Here is a 22,755-nt window from a genome sequence, read left to right on the forward strand (position 1 = left end):
CATTGATTCTGAGGCGTATATTTGGATTTTAGAGAGACATATGTTGCCATCAAGGCGACATCTCTTCCCGGGACGTCCATGCTTATTTCAGCAGGACAATGCCAGACCACATTCTGCACGGGCTACAACGGCATGGCTTTGTAGACACAGAGTGCATGTGCTTGACTGGCCTGCTGCCAGTCCAGATCTATCTCCTATTGAAAATGTATGGCGCATCATGAAGAGGAGAATCAGACAACGGAGACCGCAGACTGTTGAGCAGCTGAAGTCTTATATCAAGCAAGAATGGACAAAATTTCCAATTGCAAATCTACTACAATTAGTATCCTCAGTAAACGATTAAAAAGTGTTAGTAAAAGGAAAGGTGATGTAACACAATGGTAAACATGCCTCTGTCCCAACTTTTGTTGAGTTTGTTGCAGCCATCAAATTCTAAATTTCTATATGTTTACAAAATACAATTAAGTTGGTCAGTAGAACTATTGAAAATCTTTTCTTTGTACTTTTGTCAGTTAAATAAAGGTTCACGTGAATTAACATGTCACATATTTTTGTTTTTATTGCATTTTGGAAAATATCCCAACTTTCTGGAAATGAGGTTTGTACTTCTGGTCTAGAAGGGGAAGATTTTCTCTTTAGAATGGAAGTTTATTGGAATTGTTCAAATGGGGCGGGGGGAGGGAATTTCATAGTCAAAGTAGTTCTTTCCAGTGGTAGAAGGATTAGCAACCATAGAACAGAGGTGTTAAGGTAATTCAGGGAAGAACCCAAGAGTAAGTGAACTTTTAGTGGTTTACAATTTAGTGGTGCGGAAGGCAATTTGGGGCCGACTTGTGCTGTTAAGACATCAGCACTGAACTTCAAGGCAGATGATCCTGAATTCAATCCCAGCTGGGTCCGAACCTGGGCAGCAGCAGTATCTGTGCGGAAGAAAGGCCCGGCAATCTACTTCCATATCTTGCCGTGAAAACCTTAAGGACCCAATGGTCCATGAGGTGACGAAGGGTCGGACTTGACTAAACGACTGAAAAACAAAAGCAGATCTAGCAAAGGGGAATCAAATAAATGATGGAAGAGGTATGTGGGAAGTGCAGAGGTGGGGGATTAGTTAGCTCCTACAGAAAGATGAGAGGTGTGATGGACTGAATAGTCTGCTTATCTACAAGAATGCTTCCTTGTCCAGTCTCCTTAAAATTTAATTAACATGTTATGTATTTTCAACTTGCATTCAACTTCTACAAATAAATGAATACCAAAATATGATGTAACATTTGAAGTAATTTTGCAAATAATTTTGTTCTGATATAAGTGCTCTTCTTGGATATGGCAAGTCAGTGTGAAGATAGAAAGCATGATAACTTTGCAACTTGTTTTAACAGCTCAGCAACGTGTGGTGGCAATGGCAGTGTCTTTATGACAGGATTACAAACAGTTGTATTTATAGTCAAGAGCAAATTAAAACCTGGTAGTGATTAGTTATAAAAGCAGAATTCTATGGATAAGCAGATCCAGTAGCATTTGTGGAGAGAAGATGAAAGTTAGTGTTTTGTTTAATAAGTATTCATCAGAATGTTTGTTTGTAACTTGGTTGTCTATTCTTTCTGGCTCTATTACAGGTTAGTTCGTTCTTAATTTACCTTTTGTTCTATTATAGATGATTCCTCCAAGGGGCTGCGCTTACATTGTGATGGTTCATAGACAAGATGCATATCGAGCCTTACAGAAACTTAGCAGAGGAACATTCAAAGTTAATCAAAAGCCTATAAAGGTATGCATTGTGCAGATGTTGGAAGTATATGGTTTACTAAACTGGGGCTCAGTTCTGTCAAGTGTATCCTTTGCTGACCAAATGATTTGATTTTGTTCTGCACAGCATTTATGGAAGGTATCCATTGTTGATATACCTCTCTGTTAATTCTGCTGTGGCATAGAATGTCCATCAGTTTGGTAGAATTAGGATGAATTTTCAGTTTTCCATTCAAGCAAGGATATTTTTAAGAATTTGTTTAGTAAATGGCAGAATTAATTATAATTCCTCAGAAATGTAATGACCTTACTTCAGTTATGTTTCTGAAGTGATTTCTGGAACGTCTGCAATAGAAATACTCATAACAGTGCTCTATTTTGAGGGAGCAGACCTCTTAACATTTCATTACTGGACCAATATTAGATTTTGAGCAAAACAAAACGATGTAAACAATATTTACATTTTTCCCCCAGATTGCCTGGGCCTTAAACAAAGGAATGAAAGCAGAATACAAGCAGTTTTGGGATGTAGAGCTTGGGGTTTCATATATCCCTTGGGATAAAGTCAAACCGGAAGAACTGGAGCGTTTGTGTGAAGGAGGAATGTTGGACAGTGAAACGCTTTGCCCAGGTAATTGTCATCAACTCTGAATATTTTCTTTGAAAGAATGTGTTTTCAATAAAATTAAATACTTTATTTCAATATACTGTAGGAGGGTAAATTTTTCTGGCCTGATTGTTTACATCTTTTGAAGAATATGGCGGTGCTGTTTCTGATCACTCCCTTTTGTTGTGATTTTGATGGACTTTAGGCTCTGTGACCTAAAGTTAATGAACGATAGGGCTAGATTGAACTGAACTGTATATGTTTCGATGGTTTGTGGTTTAGTATTTTATGCTCTGAGTTTTTGTGCTTTTTTTTTGCTGTTTTGTGCAATTTGTTCTTTTTTGTGTGTTGAGGGATTAATGTCTTTCTTTGAGCGGGTTCGATGGTTTTTCTTTATTTGGTGGCTGTCTTTGTGGGAAGACAAATCTCAGAATTGTATACAGCATACGTACTTTAATAATAAATGTACTTTGAATCATTGAAATTATGAATGCAGAAATTGTCATTTCCAAATTTCATTAGGTTTGAGGATGGTTCCAAGAAATGGCAGTGTACTTGATGTAGCCTCACTAGTTAAGGAGAAGAAGAAATGGGAAACAGCAAATAGTTACAGACAATGTGCTGAAGAACTCAGCGGGTCATACAGCACCTGTAGAAGGAAAGAAATTGTCAGCATTTCTGGTCGAAGCCCTGTATAATTTTTTTTCCCCCCCACATACTGTTTGACCCATTGAGTTCTTCACTTTGTTGCTCTGTATTCCATCATCTGCAATCTCTTATGTCAACATCAATTCGTTGGACTGGCTTGTGGAGTGACTCAAGTCTGGAATATTATTGAGCAGTTGGTGTCAAAGCAGATGGAAATAAGAACAGAATTAGACAGGATTCACATGAGTTTATGGAAGGAAGATCACCAGCAGGTAAATAAGGGGAGAAAGCAGTGATGTGCGCTTTGATTTTCCAGAAGACCTTTGGCATTATTACTGACATGAGATTATTAAGCAAAATGAGAGTGCATTGCTGTGGCAGTACTGGATTGAAGATTTGTTCATAGAGCAGAAAAAAGTACCAGGGTAGGTTTATTTTGGAGTGGAAGGCCTTGACCCAAGGGTACTTCACTGGTTGGTTTAGGGTACCAGATGTCCACAACCTCTTATCAATGATTTGGATAAAAATATGAAGCATAGTATATACAGATTTGCTGCTGATGGAAAGCTTGCCTGCCATGTGGGTTAGAGGTAGAATATATTGAGGTTTCATGGGGAAAAAGAAGAGAAGTCAGTGGGTGAAGATGCAGCAGACAGAATATAATAGGTAAAATGTAGAGTCATTTATTTCACTTGGAAAAATGGGAAGACTAAGGTTGTAGAGTGCCTGAAGGATAAGTTTGGGGGGAGGGGCACAAATTTCCTGATAAATGAATCGCCTGTAGTTAATGTGGAGGACCAGCAGGAAATTGGGAAGACAAATGGTATCTTCACCTTAATTACAAGAGAATTTGAATTCAGGAGTAGACCTCCTGCTTCACCTCAAATCACAGCGCAGAAATGAACCCTTCATATCCATTCGAGTTTTATTTTCTTAGCTCTGCAAATGCAACTTGCCTGTGTCGGGAGAACTGTATTTTTCTGTGGCTTTCGTAAGTGCCTCTTAAACTGAATGATACTGATTTTTATCATCACATCTGGTAGAATGTTCTAGATGTCAGCCATGTTCTGTGCAAATACAAAAGCTTTCCCTTTCCTCCCACCACCCATACTGCCTTGTTTTAGTAGCCTACTCTGACAGCTTCTGGCTATCTACCTTAGCAATGCTTCTCAATCTTGTATACTTCTATCAAATCTCCCCTCAATCTCTTTCACTTCAGGGAAAACAAACCCAGCCTGTCTAATCAGTCACCATAACTAAAGTCCTTCAATCCAGTCAACATCCTGGTGAATCCTCTGCATTCTCTCCTTTAGCAGGGCAACTAAAACTACACTCAGTGTACCGAGCATGACCAAACCAGTGTTTTGATCAGTTGTTAATTTGGAAAGCCAAAATAATGTAAGGTGGAACCTATTGAAGTTCCCAACTTTAATCTTTAAATTGTTGAAAGGTATGCAATTCACCTACCAGAGCAACAGATCAATGGCAGATGCTATCTCTGTGGCCCTACATTCCTCAGAACACCTGGAGAATAAAGACACATATGTAAGGCTCCTTTTCATTGAATACAGCTCTGCCTTTAATACCATCATTCCAAATAAACTGATTCCTAAGCTCCGGAACCTGGGCCTTAGCACTCAGATCTGCAGCTGGATCTTCAACTTCCTCACAGACAGGACCCAGGCTGTAAAAATAGGAGACAAGCTCTCCTCTACAATCACTCTGAGCACCGGTGCCCCACAAGGCTGTGTACTCAGCCCCCTGCTGTACTCGCTGTACTCACTGTACACCCATGATTGTGTAGCCAAGTTTCCATCAAACTCAATATATAAGTTTGCTGATGACACCACAATTATAGGGCGTATCTCTGGTAATGATGAGTTTGAGTACAGAGAGGAAATTAAGAACCTGGTGGCATGGTGCGAAGACAATAACCTATCCCTCAATGTCAGCAAGACGAAGGAATTGGTTGTTGACTTCAGAAGGAGTAGTGGACCGCACAACCCCATTTACATCAGTGATGTGCAAGTGGAACAGGTCAAAAGCTTTAAGTTCCTCAGGGTCAATATCACAAGTGACCTGACTTGGTCCAACCAAGCAGAGTCCACTGCCAAGAAGGCCCACCAGCGCCTTTACTTCCTGGGGAAGCTAAGAAAATTTGGCCGGTCCCCTGAAACCGTCACTAATTTTTATAGATGCACCGTAGAAAGCATTCTTCAGGGGTGCATCACAACCTGGTATGGAAGTTGTCCTGTCCAAGACCGGAAGAAACTGCAGAAGATCATGAACACAGCCCAGCATATCACACAAACCAATCTTCCGTCCTTGGACTCACTTTACACTGCACGCTGTCGGAGCAGTGCTGCCAGAATAATCAAGGACACGACCCACCCAGCCAACACACTTTTTGTTCCTCTTCCCTCCGGGAAAAGGCTCAGGAGCTTGAAGACTCGTACGACGAGATTTGGGAACAGCTTCTTTCCAACTGTGGTAAGATTGCTGAACGGATCCTGACCCGGATCTGGGCTGTACCCTCCAAATATCCAGACCTGCCTCTCGGTTTTTTTGCACTTCCTTACTTTACCTTTTCCTATTTATAATTTATAATTTAAATGTTTAATATTTACTACCGATTTGTACTCCAGGGAGCACGAGAGCAGAATCAAATACCACTGTGATGATTGTATGCTCTAGTATCAATTGTTTGGCGATAATAAAGTATAAAGTATCCATTCTTTCTGCAGCTCTACAGCCTTGGTGACAAGTATATTTGACAGGTGAGATTTTGTAGTGATTAACCTATAGGAGGTATGTGCCTGTGGACACAACATATGCTGTACCATGGTCTCTTCAACCCATCCGACTCCAGTTTACCTGGACGTGACACTGGATAGGACACTCTCATTTGCCACCCACATCCAAAAACTCCCAGGGAAGATTGGCTCTCGCAATTCCCTTGAAAAAATTAGCAGGCACGAAATGGGGAGCTCACACACTTGGATCAACTGCCCTAGCACTCTGCTATGCACCTGCAGAATACTGTGTACCTGTGTGGGGCAGATCAGCCCATGTGAAGAAAATAGACCCGTTGCTTAACGAAGCCTGCCGAATAATCACGGGCACACTGCGCCCCACACCCACTAACATCATTTACAGACTTGCAGGCATTGTTCCCCCAGAGATCCGAAGAGACAGTACAACAAAAATTGAAAAAGGTAAACAGAACTTGGATCCACAGCTCCCACTACATCATCATGTGCCAGTTTCCAACCGCCTAACTACTGCATAGAGTCTTGTCATCTTCAGAAGTTTTCTGATGACTGCCATAGTTGGATGCATCAGCAAGGGAGATGAGGCTGAGTACAGTGCTACGGTAGGAAACTTTGTCACATGGTGTGAGCAAAATTATCTGCAGCTTAATGTGAAAAAGACTAAGGAACTGGTGGTAGACCTGAGGAGGGCTAAGGCACCGGTGACCCCTGTTTCTATCCAGGGGGTCAGTGTGGACATGGTGGAGGATTACAAATACCTGGGGATACGAATTGACAATAAACTGGACTGGTCAAAGAACGCTGAGGCTGTCTACAAGAAGGGTCAGAGCTGTCTCTATTTCCTGAGAAGACTGAGGTCCTTTAACATCTGTCGGACGATGCTGAGGATGTTCTACGAGTCTGTGGTGGCCAGTGCGATCATGTTTGCTGTTGTGTGCTGGGGCAGCAGGCTGAGGGTAGCAGACACCAACAGAATCAACAAACTCATTCGTAAGGCCAGTGATGTTGTGGGGATGGAACTGGACTCTCTGACGGTGGAGTCTGAAAAGAGGATGCTGTCCAAGTTGCATGCCATCTTGGACAATGTCTCCCATCCACTACATAATGTACTGGTTGGGCACAGGAGTACATTCAGCCAGAGGCTCATTCCACCAAGATGCAACACTGAGCGTCATAGGAAGTCATTCCTGCCTGTGGCCATCAAACTTTACAACTCCTCCCTTGGAGGGTCAGACACCCTGAGCCAATAGGCTGGTCCTGGACTTATTTCCTGGCATGATTTACATATTACTATTTAATTATTTATGGTGCAACTGTAACGAAAACCAATTTCCCTCGGGATCAATAAAGTATGACTATGACTAAAATCGAGGAAAAGCTTTGCTACAGTGGAGGAACTACTGCATGGAACATCCCCCCAAACATACAGGATTGACCTCTGGCAACAAACAGAAGCCAGAACCCCACCAAACAATACAGTGCAAGACCCCACAGAAATGTTGCCAGATGGGGCACTGCTCGACAGACGGAAGTGGTGCACTCTCAACAGAGCGAGAGCGGGAGATTGTAGGACGGGAGACAATATGGTGGTGGGGTTTAAAGACCAGCGAATCCTGTGAGTGTGGCGAAAGGGTGCAGAACATTGAACTGCCCACTCTCACCTGATTTAGCTGACACTGACCTGCTCAACATCAACCAATCAACACTAGAGTGGCTGGCTGTCTGGTATGACAAGCTGTGATGATGATCAACCCATAAAAAAAAATGTAAAGGATTCCACTTTCTGTTCAGTCACCTACTGTACTGTGCCAAAATCTTCGGCACCTTAGATTTTTAATATAAATTTAGATTTAGATGTTTTTTGTCTTCTGCATTAGTGTGTCAGTAGAAAAAAGCAAATTTTAGATTTCTGAACATTCATTTATCAAAAAAAGTTAGCTATTTTTTGTATCTTGTTAAAGAAAGTAACATATTAAGTAAAGGACCGCTTTTCAAGTAAAAACTTGATGGCTTTATAGGTATATAGCTCAGTGCATAATAACCAGGTACTAATGGTCAATGACAAAATGAGTTGAATGAGCTAAACTGATCAACAGAAACAGGTGTAGAAGGAATCAAACTGGGCAAAGGACAACCAGTCCAAAAGGTGAGGGTGTGGCAGATGTGACAGTTTAACCTTCAAATTATCAATTCTTGCACAGTGGCAAGAGTGAGCATAGCAACAAGACACAAAGTGATCACCCTGTATCAGCAAAGTCTCTCCCAAGCAGAAATTTCGCAGCAGATATGAGTTTCAAGATTTGCTGTCCAATCTCGTTTGAAGAAGCACAGAGAAACAGCCAAAGTTGAGGACCAGAAACACAGTGGTTGGCCATGGAAACTGGGTGCAGCAGGCAAGAGATACGTCAAACTGACATCACTTCTGAATTGGAAGATGTCAAAAACTGCTGTCGGCTCTGAATTCACAGAAACCACTGGAACCCAAGTACACCCCTCTACAGTCCAGAGAAATCTTGTCATAAGTAGTTTTCATGGAAGAGTTGCTGCCAAAAAGCCATTCCTCTGAAGTGGAAACAAAGCCAAGAGACTCGCACACAAAATCACAAGGACTGGGGTGCTGAACAATGGCAGCAAGTGCTCTGCACTGACAAGTCAAAATTTGAATTTTTTTGGCTCAATCAGGAGGCAGTTTGTTAATAGAAGGGCTGGAGAGCGCTATAGAGATGAGTGTTTGCAGCTAACAGTGAGGTGCAGTGGAGGTTTCCTATAGGTTTGGGGCTGTATTTCTGCAGATGGAGTTGGTGATCTGGTCAGGATTAAAGGAATCATCAATACTGAGAAATACAAGCAGATTCTCATTAATTATGCAGTTCCATCAGGGAGGCATCTGAATGGTCCCAATTTCATCCTACAGCAGGGCAATGACTCCAAACACACGGCCGAGGACATAAAGAACTATCTCAAGTGACAAGAAGAACAAGGAGTTCTGCGACAAATGGTATGGCCTCCACAGAACCCTGATATCAACATCATCAAGGCTGTTTGGGATTACCTGGACAGACAGAAACAAGTGAGACAGCCAAAATCTGTAGAAGAAATGTGGCAAACTGTCCAAGATGCTTGGAACAACCTAGCGCTGATTTTCTTATAAAACTGCTTGACTGCTGCATCTAATAAAATTGATGCAGTCTTAAAGGCAAAGAGTGGTGTTGTCACACCAAATACTGGTTTGATTTAGTTTTCTCGTTTACTGTTCTTTATAGTTTTTTTGATATTTTAACTTTTCCATTCATTATTTTTGAAAACATCTTTGCTTTACAGGTTTTTTTTTTTACATGTGCCTAGGAGTTTTGCACAGGACTGTACAAATTAACTGTCATGTTTGATTCTGATTTGTGTTTGTATTAGAATGGAAGAATATTACAAAGGCACCACCAGCTGTCGCTGATACTTCTGAAAATGGCAGCACAGCTGTAACACAATCAGAAGAAATGCCCCAAACCTCCCTGCCCATGCCTACACAGGTAAGAATGAACTGTGATATTTTCCAAGTTATTTATATTTAGTTGAGTGCAATCTTTCCATGGGCGGGATAAAGGAATTCTGATTCCATTGCCATAGTTGCAAGGCAACTTGTGAATATTTAAATATTTGCTGAGGATAACACCAGAGACACCTAATTTGTTTGTCGTCTTTCTGAAATGAAATAAGTGTGCAATTGTGTTCACAACATATGGCTGATTGCTGTACACTTTCTTCAAATCTTAAGTGTTTAGTAGAGATACTCTATATCCCTTCACTAGTGTGAGATGGTGGCTGATTACATTTCTGTGTTGATCCTTGCCATCCTAAGCATTGATTTGTCATCTATTTAATGCTTTTGCAAAATATAAATCTACCCTTAAAGAATAGACAATTCCAGGAGAGAGTTCAACATATTATGCAATACTCAATCTTTTGATGCTGTTGGTGTGCCTTTCCTTCAGCTGCATGGCACTGAATCACTGCCTTTCAGCCCACTTCCACTCATTAAAATGGTATCACGTAAGTTAAGAATGTTTTGAGTTACAAATTTCTGCAACATTAGAACTGTGATAATCTGGCACCCTGGAATTTTGGTGGCAGTAAAGCAATATTTTCACACTATTGAATTTTTACTCCTAATAATGCTGTTGTATGTTTTTGTTTAGCTTTTTAAATGTTCCGTAGTAGCATAATAGATTTGCCATTCAGCACATTGAGCCAAAAGGCAGCAGGAAATGACAAGGAATTCAGATCCCAGTCTTGATTGCACACTGGTCCATGTTCATAATCTCTAGTATTCTGGACCCCGACCCAAGCTCTTCTGCACACACATTGGATCCCAGCTCACACTCTGAGTTGGTGAGTAAGCCATGTGTCAGTTAATCAGGACTACGAACAATTGACTGCTGAGTTGTCACAATTCTACTGTGCAATCCAATTGTCTTTTGAGTACTCATCCTCAAATTACATTTTTTTTCCTCATGATTAGCAGTCCTTAGGATTAGGAGCAAAGAGGGAGATTATATCAATATTAGCATTAAGCAGCAATTGAAATCCTAGTCAGTCAAGAAAAATAGCTATCCAGTCAGTCTGAATTGCACTGGTTTTTATACCGCACTTAGCTTTCATTTTCAATGTTGTTATTTGTATAGTCGCTCTGGGGAGAGGGGGGAGTATTTGTTGAAAAGAAATGGATAAATGTTTTTAAGTATAAACCATATTGATCTATATATTTGTATGAGGTGCATTAAAAATATTACAGAATTTTACTGTAAAAATGTGTTATTGCAGATGCCTGGAGTTCAGCCGATTCCAGCTGTTAATAGATTGCAGCCTCCAAATTTTTCAACAATTCCACCACCTACGTTCAATCCAGGAGTACCACCACCACCCCCGCCACCACCACCTCCATTTATGCGTCCTGGTTTCAATCCAGTCCAGCCACCACCTGGTACGTCACTTCACTAAATCTTGAGCAGTAGCTAGGACATTGAACAAGATAATACGTTGTCAGCCTCAAGTTTGGTCCTTCAAAGTGAAGTAATTAAGACTAAATGTTACCTTTGATCTTGTATGGTACCATCCTTTATCTTTTTAGGTAATTTCTTTTGACTTGAACATCATTGGGAAGTGAAAGGTTCACTTAGTGTTCCTTTTCTTTTTGTTCTTCAAAAAATCAAAGACACAGTTTTTAAATAAGCATATAAGGGATGAAATCATGTAAGTTTATCAGAAAGATGTAGCAATTATCCTGGAGAATATCCTATCAACATATAAACTGTAAAAATCAGATTGACAAAAGAAGACTATATGAGGAATTAGTAATTTTAGGGTAGTTAATGAGAATGGCATGTGTGGCCAACAGGAAGCAGGTGATACCAGAACTGGTACTGTGCAATGGGATGAATTAATGGCTAGTGGTTAAGGTGCTCAAGGCAAGAACAATTGATGGAGCAACAAATAATCTGGATGGACCCAGAGGACCGAACAGCATCTGAAGTGGAGGGAAAGGAGTTCTACATCAGGACTGAGGGGGAGAGCAGCAGTAAAAAGAGGAGAGGGGAAGTAGTGTACTACTGACCAGAGGTGATTGATGGACTGAGGACAGAGAGATGGTGATGAAAGGTGACATGTGATCAAGACAGGTAGGGGAAGGGAAGGGATTGATTAGGGAGACAGGGTGGATAGAGGCAGAACAAAATAAACAGAAGATGGAGTTGGTTGGCTGTTGAGGAGGGTGAAGCTGGAGGGAGATAATCAGGAACACAAAGGCTCCAGTGCTGCAATCTGATAAGGAAGAAAAGTGATAATAGAACCAATTAGGAGCCACTAGTAACAGGTGAAACCAACACCAGGTGAGGGAGAGCCAGTGGGTGAAATGTGTGGGTATTAGGTGGGTGGAACTGAGTGGACAAGGGGCACCATGTATTATATATTGTTGGAGAGAAGACTAGATTGAAGACTGGTATTTGAGGATATGAAGGTAGAGCTAGCTACACTGAATTGGCAAATTAGTTTCAGAAATCGGTCAGTTCAAATGCAGTAACAGACATAACTATTTATACTTACATGTACAATAGATTCTGGTTAATTGGTCCATTGATTAATTGGAGCATCGAGATAATAGCCAAGATTTCAATTCTTTATTTGGGATACTTTGTTGCTTAATTGGGATAGGGGACTGTTGCTGTACAGTTTCTAAATAGTGTCAGTTGCATGTGTTCAAAAAGCAGTGATTAGCAAATAAGCATTAAGACAATTGAGAATTGTTTTGCTCACTATGGTTTCAGGCATTCAGGCTTGAATATTCCAGAAACAGCTAAGAGTGATAATGAAGTGCTTTCACTATCGACAGTCATCTTGAATGTTACAATGAAAATGCATATTTGGAGGATGCAGTTGTCAAAAGCATTGTATGAAGGCAGTCCATTATCTGCACCAGGGCAATGTGTTGGTTGTCCGTCTGGTTCTGTGATGACAGTGAAACATAGCAGAGTTTTTATAGTGGGAAAGCTGTAGCACTGGGACAGTTTCACACTCTTGACCTCGGAAGTCTGGGGCTAATGCTGCGAGTAGTCATCACGAAGGGGCGACTTCCTTGGTTGCAGTGGATAGCCATGACCACTACTGTGCCTTATGCCCTTTGCTCTCCATAAAGCTTTGCAGAACTGTCTTCTATAGCATTTGGATCTCTGATCTCATCTGCCTAATCCACCAGAGCTGGCTTCACATGCGAGGACAGTCATATCCCTGTTTCTTCAGGGTATGAGGCCCACCACCTACGCTCACCTGGTTTAGCCCACCTGTCAAAGCATTTTACTGGGGTGTGACCAGTGTAACATGCAAACAACTGCTTGGAGCCACAGGTGAGAGTTGAGTACCCAGTGGGGACCAAAGGTGAATGAGCTACCCCTTAATGGATTTGACAAGCCCCTTCACCAGGGGTGCTACCCATCCTTTGACACACCATACGTGGCAACGTACTCTGGATGAATTCTTCCATGGATGACTGTTAGAAACGAATACAGTTTTGTAGTACTGTGGTAATATTCTAATTTGTTCTGTATTTGTTGTTCAGTTAAATTATAGTTTTTTTAATATACCTTTTTAACTATTTCCAAGAAACTTTGGCATATCATTTCATTGGGCCAAAATGTACTTGTCCCAATGTGTTCCAATTAAGTAGAGTTGGCTGTATTAGGAAATTGCTGTGGTGTGTTGGCACTACATGCAACAAAAATAAGTTAGAAGTATAGATGTGGATTAAAATGTGCATAAATACATACATTTATACCAGCGTGTATTTACATTGTAAATAGCATTATAAAAAGTGGTTTAAAGTATTTACAGTGCAGTGACTGAGATAATAGAGGGGGTGGGGATCTAACTAGAAAGGTTGATCAGATTAACTGGTTTGGAGGGGAGTGAAACTTTTAAGACAGAGTGAGGTTTTTGTTTTGATAGCCGTATAGTGCTTTAAGAGGAAGCTTTTAGAAAAGGCAGTTTGGTGGGTGGGTCATGTACCTAATGATTTTTCTACCTGCTTCATATAAGTCTTGCAATGATGATCGATTGCAGCCAATGACCTTTTTGCTGTCCTTAAAGTTGGCTGTAGTTTTCAAGTATTGTTAAGAGGATGTTGCACCAAACCAGACAGTAATGGCAATGGCTGATGTAAGGATCTTACAGAATAAGTGGAGTCAACTCATTCCAGTGAGAAATAAAGCTGTGGGGGTTTATTGAGTCTTAAGATGTACTGCTTTTTGAGTCTTAAAATAAATGTTTGCTGATACAATTAGTGCATTTGTTTTAATTTTCTATAATCAAACAGATTTTGGGTCAATGTAGGCTTCATTAGATTAGAAGATAGCAATTCAGCCTATATTCAGCTGGGGAATGAGAAAGAAAACAGGAAACTAAGCAGTTATAAGATATAATTAAAGGTGGAGCACTGAGAAAATTTTGTTAATTCTGCACAGTTGATTCTATTTTGTGAAAGAGAAATGATGTTTGACCAATTGTTTTGGACAAACAGTATGTGCTGTGGATAAAATGCAACTGGTCCCTAGATCTCCAGATGACACTTGGTGAGGTGCTGCACCAAAGATAATGGCAGAGAAAGCCATGGTGCAGGAGGTAACATTAGTTTACATAGAAGACTGGCTAGCTGACAAACATAAATGTTTTTGTTCCCCTGATTATAAGTGTGTAATGAGCTATAGGGATCACTGCTAGTGCCACAAGTTTTTACACATTATATAAGTAACTGGTGAGGGGACTAAAGGTATGAATGATGCTGATAACACAGCGGTAGTTAAGAAAGCACATTGTGGATAGAACATAGAATTGTATCGCATTGAATAAGCCATTCAGCCTGTGATGTGTCGATCTTGATGCCAATTTATACTAAATATCTTCCTCTGTATCACCCATATGTTTCTATTCCACTATAACCCTATAACCTGTTCCAGACATTTACCGACTGCTGTGTTTAAAATAAAAAGGCTCTCGTGTTGCATTTAAACATTCCCCCTCTAACGTTAAAAGCACGTCCTCTTGGTGTGTCATTTCTACCCCAGGAAAAAATTTTGTTTACCCTGCCTATGCCTCTCATTAATTAAAACAATTCCCCTCAGCTTTTGACTCTTAAGGGAGAACAAGCTAAGTTTGTCCAACTTTATAGCTCATACCGTTTAATCCAGGCAGCATTCTGGTAAACTGATTCTGCATCTTCCCCTCAGTCTCCACATCCTTCCTATAATAGGCAACCAGAACTGCTCTGGATCTTTTCATTGCTCCTTTGACACTATCAATCCCCTACCCCCCACCCCCACCCTGATCCCAGTTCTCATCCATACTGAGTCTTTACCATCCCCTCCAACCTCCCTCTCTGAGGCAGAACATTCTGCCCCCCTGCATCTGCACCCTCAGTAAGTTCTGCACCCACTATGGTTGAGCTCCTCTTCCACCACCTCCACCTTCATGCCAATTTCTTTGGCAAGGACTCTCCACCCCACGCTGATGACCCCTTCTCCCATCTTCAACCTTCCTCCTCTTCCTGGACACCCCGCTGTGGTCTTCTGCCTGCTCTGAATCTTTTCATCACTAACTGTCGATGGGACATCAACTGTCTCAACTTTGCCACTCCTCTCTCCACTTCCAACCTCACTCCTTCTGAGCACGCTGCTCTCCACTCTCCACACTAATCCTAACCTCACCATCAAACCCACAGATAAGGGGGGGGGTGCTGCAATAGTCTGATGGACTGACCTCTACCTTCATGAGGCCTGGCAACAACTGTCAGACAGCCCCCACTAAGGAACACTGGGCCATTGTCTCCCACACCATCACTGACCTTATTAACTCTGGGAATCTTCCATCCACTGCCACCAACCTCATAGTTCCCTTACCCCACAGCTCCCATTTCTAGCTCCTACCCAAGATCCACAAACCTGCCTGTCCAGATAGACCCATTGTTTCTGTTCATTCCTGCCTCACTGAACTTTATCTGTATATCTCAACTCAGTTTTATCCCCTCGTTCAGTCCCTTCCTACCTACATATGTGACACTTCACACACTCTTGATCTTGTTAATGATTTAAAGTTCCCTGGCCCTGATCATCTTATTTTCTTGAAGAATGTCTAGTCCCTATACACCACCTCTATGTCCCACCAGGAAGACCTCAAAGCTCTCCTTTCTGGACACCAGACCCAACCAGTTCCCCTTCCGTCACCACTCTCTTCCGTCTGGTGGTATTGGTCCTCACTCTCAATAATTTCTCCTTTGGCTCCTCCCACTTACAAACAAAAGGTATAGCCATTGGCACTCATATAGGTCCCAGCTATGCCTACCTTTTTGTCGGCTATGTGTAACAGACAATGTTCCAAGCCTGCACTGGTATCACTCCCCAACATCTGCTACGCAATATCAATTACGGCATCAGTGCTGCTTCCTGCACCCTTGCAGATCTCGTCAACTTCATCAACTTTGCCTCCAACTTCCACACTGCCCTCAAATTTACCTGGTCCATTTCTGACACTTCCCTCCCCTTTCTCGTTGTCTCCATCTCTGGAGATAGCCAATCTACTGATGTCTGCAGCTACCTGGATTATACTTCTTCCCACCCTGTTACTTGTGTAAAAAAAAAACCATCTCCTTCTCTGTCTCTGCTGCATCTGCTTTCAGGATGAGGCTTTTCATTCCAGAGCTAAGGAGATGTACTGCTCCTTCAAAGAAAGGGGATTTCCTTCCTACACTATTAACACTGCTCTCGACTGCATCTCTTCCATTTCGTGCACATCTGCCCTCACCCTGTCCTCCCACCATCCCACCAGAGATGTGGTTCCTCTTGTCCTCACCTACCATCCCACCAGCCTCTGCATCCGGCACATAATTCTCCACTTCCATCTCCCAACGGGATCCCACCACCAAACACGTTCCCCGCCCCCCCCCCCCACCCCCACTTCCTGCTTTCCGCAGGGGTTGCTCTCTAAGTGACTCCCTTGTCCATTCGTCCCTTCCCACTGATCTCCCTCCTGGCACATATCCTTGCAAGTGGAACAAGTGTACACCTGCTCCTACTACCATTCAGGGCCCCAACAGTCCAGGTGAGGCAACTCTTCACCTTTGAGTCTTTTGGGGTCATCTACTGTATCCAGAGCTCCTGGTGTTGCCTCTTGTATATTGGTGAGTTCCGGCGTAGATTGGGAGACCTTCAATAAGCACCTAGACAATATGATATGTCCCTGTGGCCACCCATTTTAATTCCACTTCCCATTCCCATTCCAATATATCAGTTCATGGCCTTCTCTACTGTTGCAATGAGGCCCCACTCAGTTTGAGGAGCAACACTTTATATTTCCTCTGGGTGCCTCTAACCTGATGGCATGAATGTTGATTTCTTAAACTTCTGGTAATGACCCCCCCCCCCCCACCCCCTTCACCATTCCCCATTCCCATTTCCCTTTCTCACCTTATCTCCTTACCCGCCCATCACCTCCCTCTGGTTCTCTTGTCCCTTTTTCTTCCTTGGTCTTCTGTCCTCTCCTTTGAGACTCCCCCTTCTCCAGCATTGTATCTCTTTCCCAGCTCTCTTCACTTCATCCCTCCTGGTTTCATCTATCACCTTGAGTTTCTTGCTCCCCTCCCCCCACCTCCTTACTCTGATTCCTGTTTTCCCCTTCTTTTCCTGATGTAGGGTCTTGGCCAAAATGTCAGCTGTCCTCTTCACCATAGATGCTGCCTCGCCTGCGGAGTTCCTGCAGCATTTGTGCATGTGTTGCTCCAATACGCAAGTGTGGTCTGACTAAAGTTTTATAAGGTTGTAGCATGACTTGCATACTGTAATACTCAACACCTCTACCAAGAAGGCAAACATGCCATATGCCACCTTTACTATCTTTTCTACTTGCATAGCTACTTCTAGTGAACTGTGCACCCAAACCTCGCTGCTATTAAGGAGTCAATCATTAACTGTATACTTCCTCCTTTCATTGACATTCCTATGTGCAACATCTCAAATTGCCTGAATTAAGCTCCATCTCCACTTCTCTGCCCAAATCTATAACTGATCTATATCTCACAACTGCTACAGGCTTGGTGTCCTCTGCACCCATCTACATTTTCATCCAAATCATTGATAAATATCAGAAACAACAAAAGTCCCAGCATTGATCCTTGAACACCACGGGTCATGGACCTCCACCTATAAATTCAGCCTTCCTCTGTCTTCTGTGGACAAGCCAGTTTGAATGCAAACTTGAAATTCACCTGGATCCCATGTATCTTTATCTTCTGAATTAACCTACCATGAGGAAACATCATATGCCTTACTAAAGTCTTTGTAGATAATGTCCACTTCCTTCCCTCTTTAAGCACCTTCATCACCTCCTCAAAGCACTAGATCAAGTTGTAAGGCATGACCTGTCCTGCACAATTCCATGCTAACTTTCCCTAAGCAAGCTGTTTTTCCAAATGCACATTAATTGTATCCTTCATATCCTCTCCAGTAGCTTCCCTACCACTGACATGAAACTCACTGGACTATAATTATATTATCCCTACTTCCATTCTTGTACAACATTGTTCAGCAAACACAGAATGCTGCAGGAAAATAGCCAAAGTTTCAGCCAAGACCCTTCATCAGGACTAAAATGTAAAGTGGCAGAAGCCAGAATAAGGAGGAGTTGGTGGCAAGGATTACAAGCTGGCAGGTGCTAGGTGAAACCAAGTGAAAGGCAAGGTAGGGGTGGAGGATGTGTGAGAAGCTGGGAAATGATACTGTAGCTGGTAAGAGTAAAGGGCTGAAGAAGGGGGAATCTGGTAGAAGAGGACAGTCACCATGAAATAAAGTGAAGAAGGGGAACAAGAGGGAGGTCATGAAGGTGGGGGAGAAGAGAAAGGGTGAGAGGGCCACCAAAATGGGCAATGTGGGGGAGGGGAAAAAGTGGGGTTGAAAAAGAGTGGAGTGGTTACTGGAAGGTAGAGAAATTGATGCTATCAGATGGAAATATGAGGTGTTCCTCCCACTGGAGTTTGGTCTCATCATCCCACTCATAGTCTGGCATGAGCACATATATCAGAATACGAGTGAGAAGTCTTTTTGAAATAGGTGGCTCCTGGGAGATCCTGGCTGTTGCAACAGACTGAGGTAAGGTGCGCAGCAAAGCGGTTCTTCAGTCTGAGTTGGGTCTCACCATTGTAAAAAGGGCTGCACTAAGAGCATCAGATACAATAAACTTGTCCCAGTCACAGGGATAGATCTAGAAATATATCTGTGGGGAGACGAGTGGACAAGAGAATCGCCTAGAGAACTGTCCCTGCAGAAATTAGCTGATGGTGGGGGAGAGAAAGATGTACTTGGTGGTAGAATCCCATTAGGCAGAAGTTGCTGTGAACAATGTTCTTTCACTCAGGTGGGTAAGGGGACCTTCCTCTCCCTGTTGCATTGGGCGAGGGCAGATTGCTGGAAATGGAGGACATGGGAATGAACAGCAGAAAAGAAACTCTGTCTTGAGCCAAAAGAGGACATTCCAAATGTTCTGGAATGAAAAGCTTCATCTTGAGATGCTGCAGGTGTGGTGGGACTTGGAGAAGGGAATAACATTTTTGTGAGTGACAGGGTGGGAAAAGGTACAGTCAAAATAACTAAGAGTCAGTGTGTTTGTAGAAAAAGTCAGTAGATTATCTGTCTCTGAAGATGGAGACAGAGATTGAGAAAGAGAGGAGAGAGATGAAATTGATGAGTGCAGGAAGCAGCACCAGTGCAATCATTTATGTAATGGATAAAGAGGTGGGGAGCATTACTGGTGTTGGCTTGGAACATGGAGTGTTCTGTGTTGCTGATGAAAAGGGGGGCATCGCTGGGGCTTCACCTTTGCTTTGAAGAAAGTGGGAGGTGCTGAAAGGGAAATTGTTGAAATAGTTCTGCTAGATGAAAGGGAGGTGAGGGGAGGGGGGTCGGGTTAAATCTTCGGTAAACGACATCAGCGTAAAAGAACTTGTCATAAATTCTTGTGGAAGTATAGTCAAATTAATCTTGAAATATGATATGTGAAATACGTAAAGACAAGAAATGTGAGAACATGTTTTGACTCTACTGTCTATTGAAAGATCTATTTTAATTTTAATTTCTTTCGATATTTCTGATTTTTCAGGTTACCTCCCGCCTGGACCTATGCCTCCACTGAGTGCTGCAATGCCCATTGGAAATACAGGAACGAACATTCCAACGTGCGAGTCATCCCAGCTTCCTGGTTAGACATTTTTCATTACTTTATTCTTTAGTGAATTTCCCTGAACCATGAGTCCAATTTTTAAAGTTTGTTGCTATTCAGAAGTTCTTTATTTTTCAAACAAAATGGCACTTTTCAGACTCTTGTTAACTTTTAAAGGCCTTTTATTATTGTTAGCATGTTATTAATCATTGACTCTTCATCCACAAGTAACCTTAAATGAGTAGGTTGTCATTAGGCAAGGTTTCATTAACCAAAAAGTATCTCAACTATGGTCTTTGTTTCCAAGTCCATTGATGTTCGCAGTAAAGGTATAAAAGTTGTATCTGTTTATGCTTATTCCTTGAAATCCAATATTACTTCCTCATTACCTTGGTTGCACACTTACAGAACACAACTGACTAGATATGTACTCAGGCAGTATTTTATTTGCTTTGATTAAAATATTCCATTTAATTATTGAACATTTTACTTTTTTAACTGCAAATCGCTTTTGAAAGTAAATGCTTTGTACGATAAATTTCATAACCCCTTAAATCTTTAGAAGTGGCAAGAAAAGTTGACTTTTTTTCCTTACAGCTAGCAGTAGAACAGTAGCTGAAAAGTGATAAAGATACTAACTGGTGGCACAACAATTTAACACGCTTTCATATAACAAATTCATATGGGTAGATTGAATGGATAAGCACTAATCATCTTTCTTGAACATGGTAGCCTTCATTCATTGTCAGCTGCAGAATTCTGTTGGTTTCCCAGCTAGTGCAAGCTGGAAACAAACGAGAGAAAATCTGCAGATCCTGGAAATTCGAGCAACACACACAAAATGCTGGAGGAACTCAGTAGGCCAGGCAGCGTCTATGGAAAAAAGTACAATCGCCATTTCGGGCTGAAACCCTTGGGTAGAACTGAGTTCCTCCAGCATTTTGTGTGTAGTGCAAACTGGAGCTTTTTGCAAGAAAGTGGTTATTTGCGAGGTATATTGAATAGTGTTGTGATGGAATTGCACTCAAAGAATAAAGGAATATTTGGAAGTATTTATTAATGCAAATATTCCTGTTTAATGCAACTATATGTAAGCATACTTAATGTTTATGTTAATTCAGTGTCCAACACTAAAATCATTACTCACTGTATCATTGGAGCAGGGAAACAAGTTTAAATTTGTATCTTGCACAAGGGAAATTAGTGGCAGAATAATCGTTGAATGGTCATTTTTAAATATGTAGAATATGGTAATCTTTATAAGGTAAATGTCTCCTGAAATATTAAAGAGAATAATTTTAGATTAACTTTGAAAGTAGGTACATTACTATACCATAAGTTAATTTGAGAGCAACACACACAAAGTGCTGGAGGAACTCGGCGGGCCAGGCAGCATCTATGGAAAAAAAGTACAGTTGACATTTTGGGCTGAAACATCAACTGTACTTTTTTCCATAGATGCTGCCTGGTCTGCTAAAGTGCTCCAGTGCTTTGTGTTGCTCAGGTTTCCAGCATCTGCAGATTTTCTCTTGGTAGTTAATTTGAGAGTTTTGATTTCTATTACAAATTCCATGACGATAAGGAGTCTGTGAATGATTTTACCTAATGTACTTTAATGTATTTGTGTTTCAGGAAATCAGAGTGGAACAACTCACGCTCCCATGATGAATGTGCAGCCACCAAGTCCTGGTCTTTTGGGTGCACGGCCTGGTTTAATACCCTTACAAAGACCACCTGGAGTTCCCCCTCCTCATTTACAGAGGTTTCCTGTTGCTCCACCACGTCCCCTGCTGCCACACTTACTACACAGAGGTCCACCACCTCCAGGACCAGGAGGATTTGGAGTACCTCCACCTCATGCCATGCGGGGACCCTTTCCACCCCAGAATGTTTTTCCTCGTCCTGGAGTGTCCGAAGATAGAGATGGGCGACAGTTTAGGAATGACAGACATGGGTTTCCTCCAGGAAGGGATCGAGAGCAAGAACAACGCTTTGGCAGATCTGAGTTTAGAAATCGTCCTTTTGGTGGAAATCGAAATGAAAATGAGAACCGTGATCGCTATGGAAATCGACATGAGGAAAGAGATGATCGGCATTGTGGTGCACGCGAGAGAAGGGAGTGGGGGCGAAGAAGCGCTGAACGAGAAAGATATAGAGACTCAGAGGAAAGAAATAGACGGTCAAGTGGACATAGGGATCGTGACTCACGAGATAGGGAATCACGCAGGGAAAGAGATGTGGATCAACGTGGAAAGGAAAAACCTGAAGAAATGGATGAGGGCAGTGAAAAGCATCACAATTCTAATGGAGACACACAAGGAGAAATAATGAAACAATTGGATGTGATCCCAGTTCCTAATTCTGCTCAAGGAGAATGTAATTCATCAAATGTGGAATTGAAAGCTTCAGGGATGGTGGAATTAGCGCCTACCTCATCTACTGATCAACCTGATATGAAAGATTCAGGCGCAATAGCTGAGGCCCAGTGATAGAGAAACTTATTGTAATAAAGCACATGATGTGGTGATGATTGATGTATTCACTGCAGGATTGTGCCATGAAGCTTTAGAGTTGTATAAAGAATGATGTATAAATATTTGCTTCTGCTGTCCCACAGTCCTGTCTAGTTTTAAGGTTTCAAGCAAATTATTTGCTTTCCCCAGTATTCAGAATGACCACACAATTTACTCTGCAGTCTGAACACCTGATGACCAGAAAACAGATCAAATTTTTGCTATGTTTTTAAAATTTTGACGTAAGGTAGAAGTGCTTTCTATTCTTTTTAATTTAAAACAAATAACAGTGAAACCTCCTCCAAAAATTGAGCTTAGGATTTGTTTTTAATAAACTCTATTTTCTTAACAAACTTTAGAGCGTGTGATATTCTTCCTCAGATTTGTGAAGAAAAGAATGTCATGGGATGGAAGAATAAGATTGTGAAACACCCTAAAGTTTGATGTTTTCTATATTGGAAGCAAGTCTAAATTAGACTCTCATTAGTATGTGTTCTTAAAAAAAATCAGAAATTGCTTTTGAACAACCAACTGCAGCCCAAGACAGATTGCTTTGCGAAGTGTATTATAAAATATTAATGTATTTCACTGGTGATGTATAGAAAAAAAATTATAAATTTGCCCACTCAAGATAAGGAAACAAATAGCCTGAACAGTACTTTGTTTTAGAACGTTTCTTGGAGTTTATTTGTTCATTGCCCTTAAATACAGACTGTTTCTTAAAAGTAAA

The 22,755-nt window shown here is 41.6% G+C and overlaps 1 protein-coding gene across 1 annotated transcript in view; it reads left to right on the top strand.

The window, feature by feature from the left end:
• The window catches only part of scaf4a (SR-related CTD-associated factor 4a), a 72,966-nt gene extending 50,211 nt beyond the window's left edge, over nucleotides 1-22,755 (top strand). The window contains exons 14-19 of the mRNA XM_072260572.1: nucleotides 1,655-1,768; nucleotides 2,221-2,377; nucleotides 9,181-9,296; nucleotides 10,588-10,747; nucleotides 19,453-19,551; nucleotides 21,145-22,755. Of these exons, the coding sequence (XP_072116673.1) occupies nucleotides 1,655-1,768; nucleotides 2,221-2,377; nucleotides 9,181-9,296; nucleotides 10,588-10,747; nucleotides 19,453-19,551; nucleotides 21,145-22,001 (1,503 nt within the window). The 3' untranslated portion in view covers nucleotides 22,002-22,755. The remainder of the gene's footprint in view (nucleotides 1-1,654; nucleotides 1,769-2,220; nucleotides 2,378-9,180; nucleotides 9,297-10,587; nucleotides 10,748-19,452; nucleotides 19,552-21,144) is intronic.

The sequence above is a fragment of the Mobula birostris genome, chromosome 6 (assembly GCF_030028105.1).
Source record: "Mobula birostris isolate sMobBir1 chromosome 6, sMobBir1.hap1, whole genome shotgun sequence".
In the NCBI taxonomy this organism is placed as follows: domain Eukaryota; kingdom Metazoa; phylum Chordata; class Chondrichthyes; order Myliobatiformes; family Myliobatidae; genus Mobula; species Mobula birostris.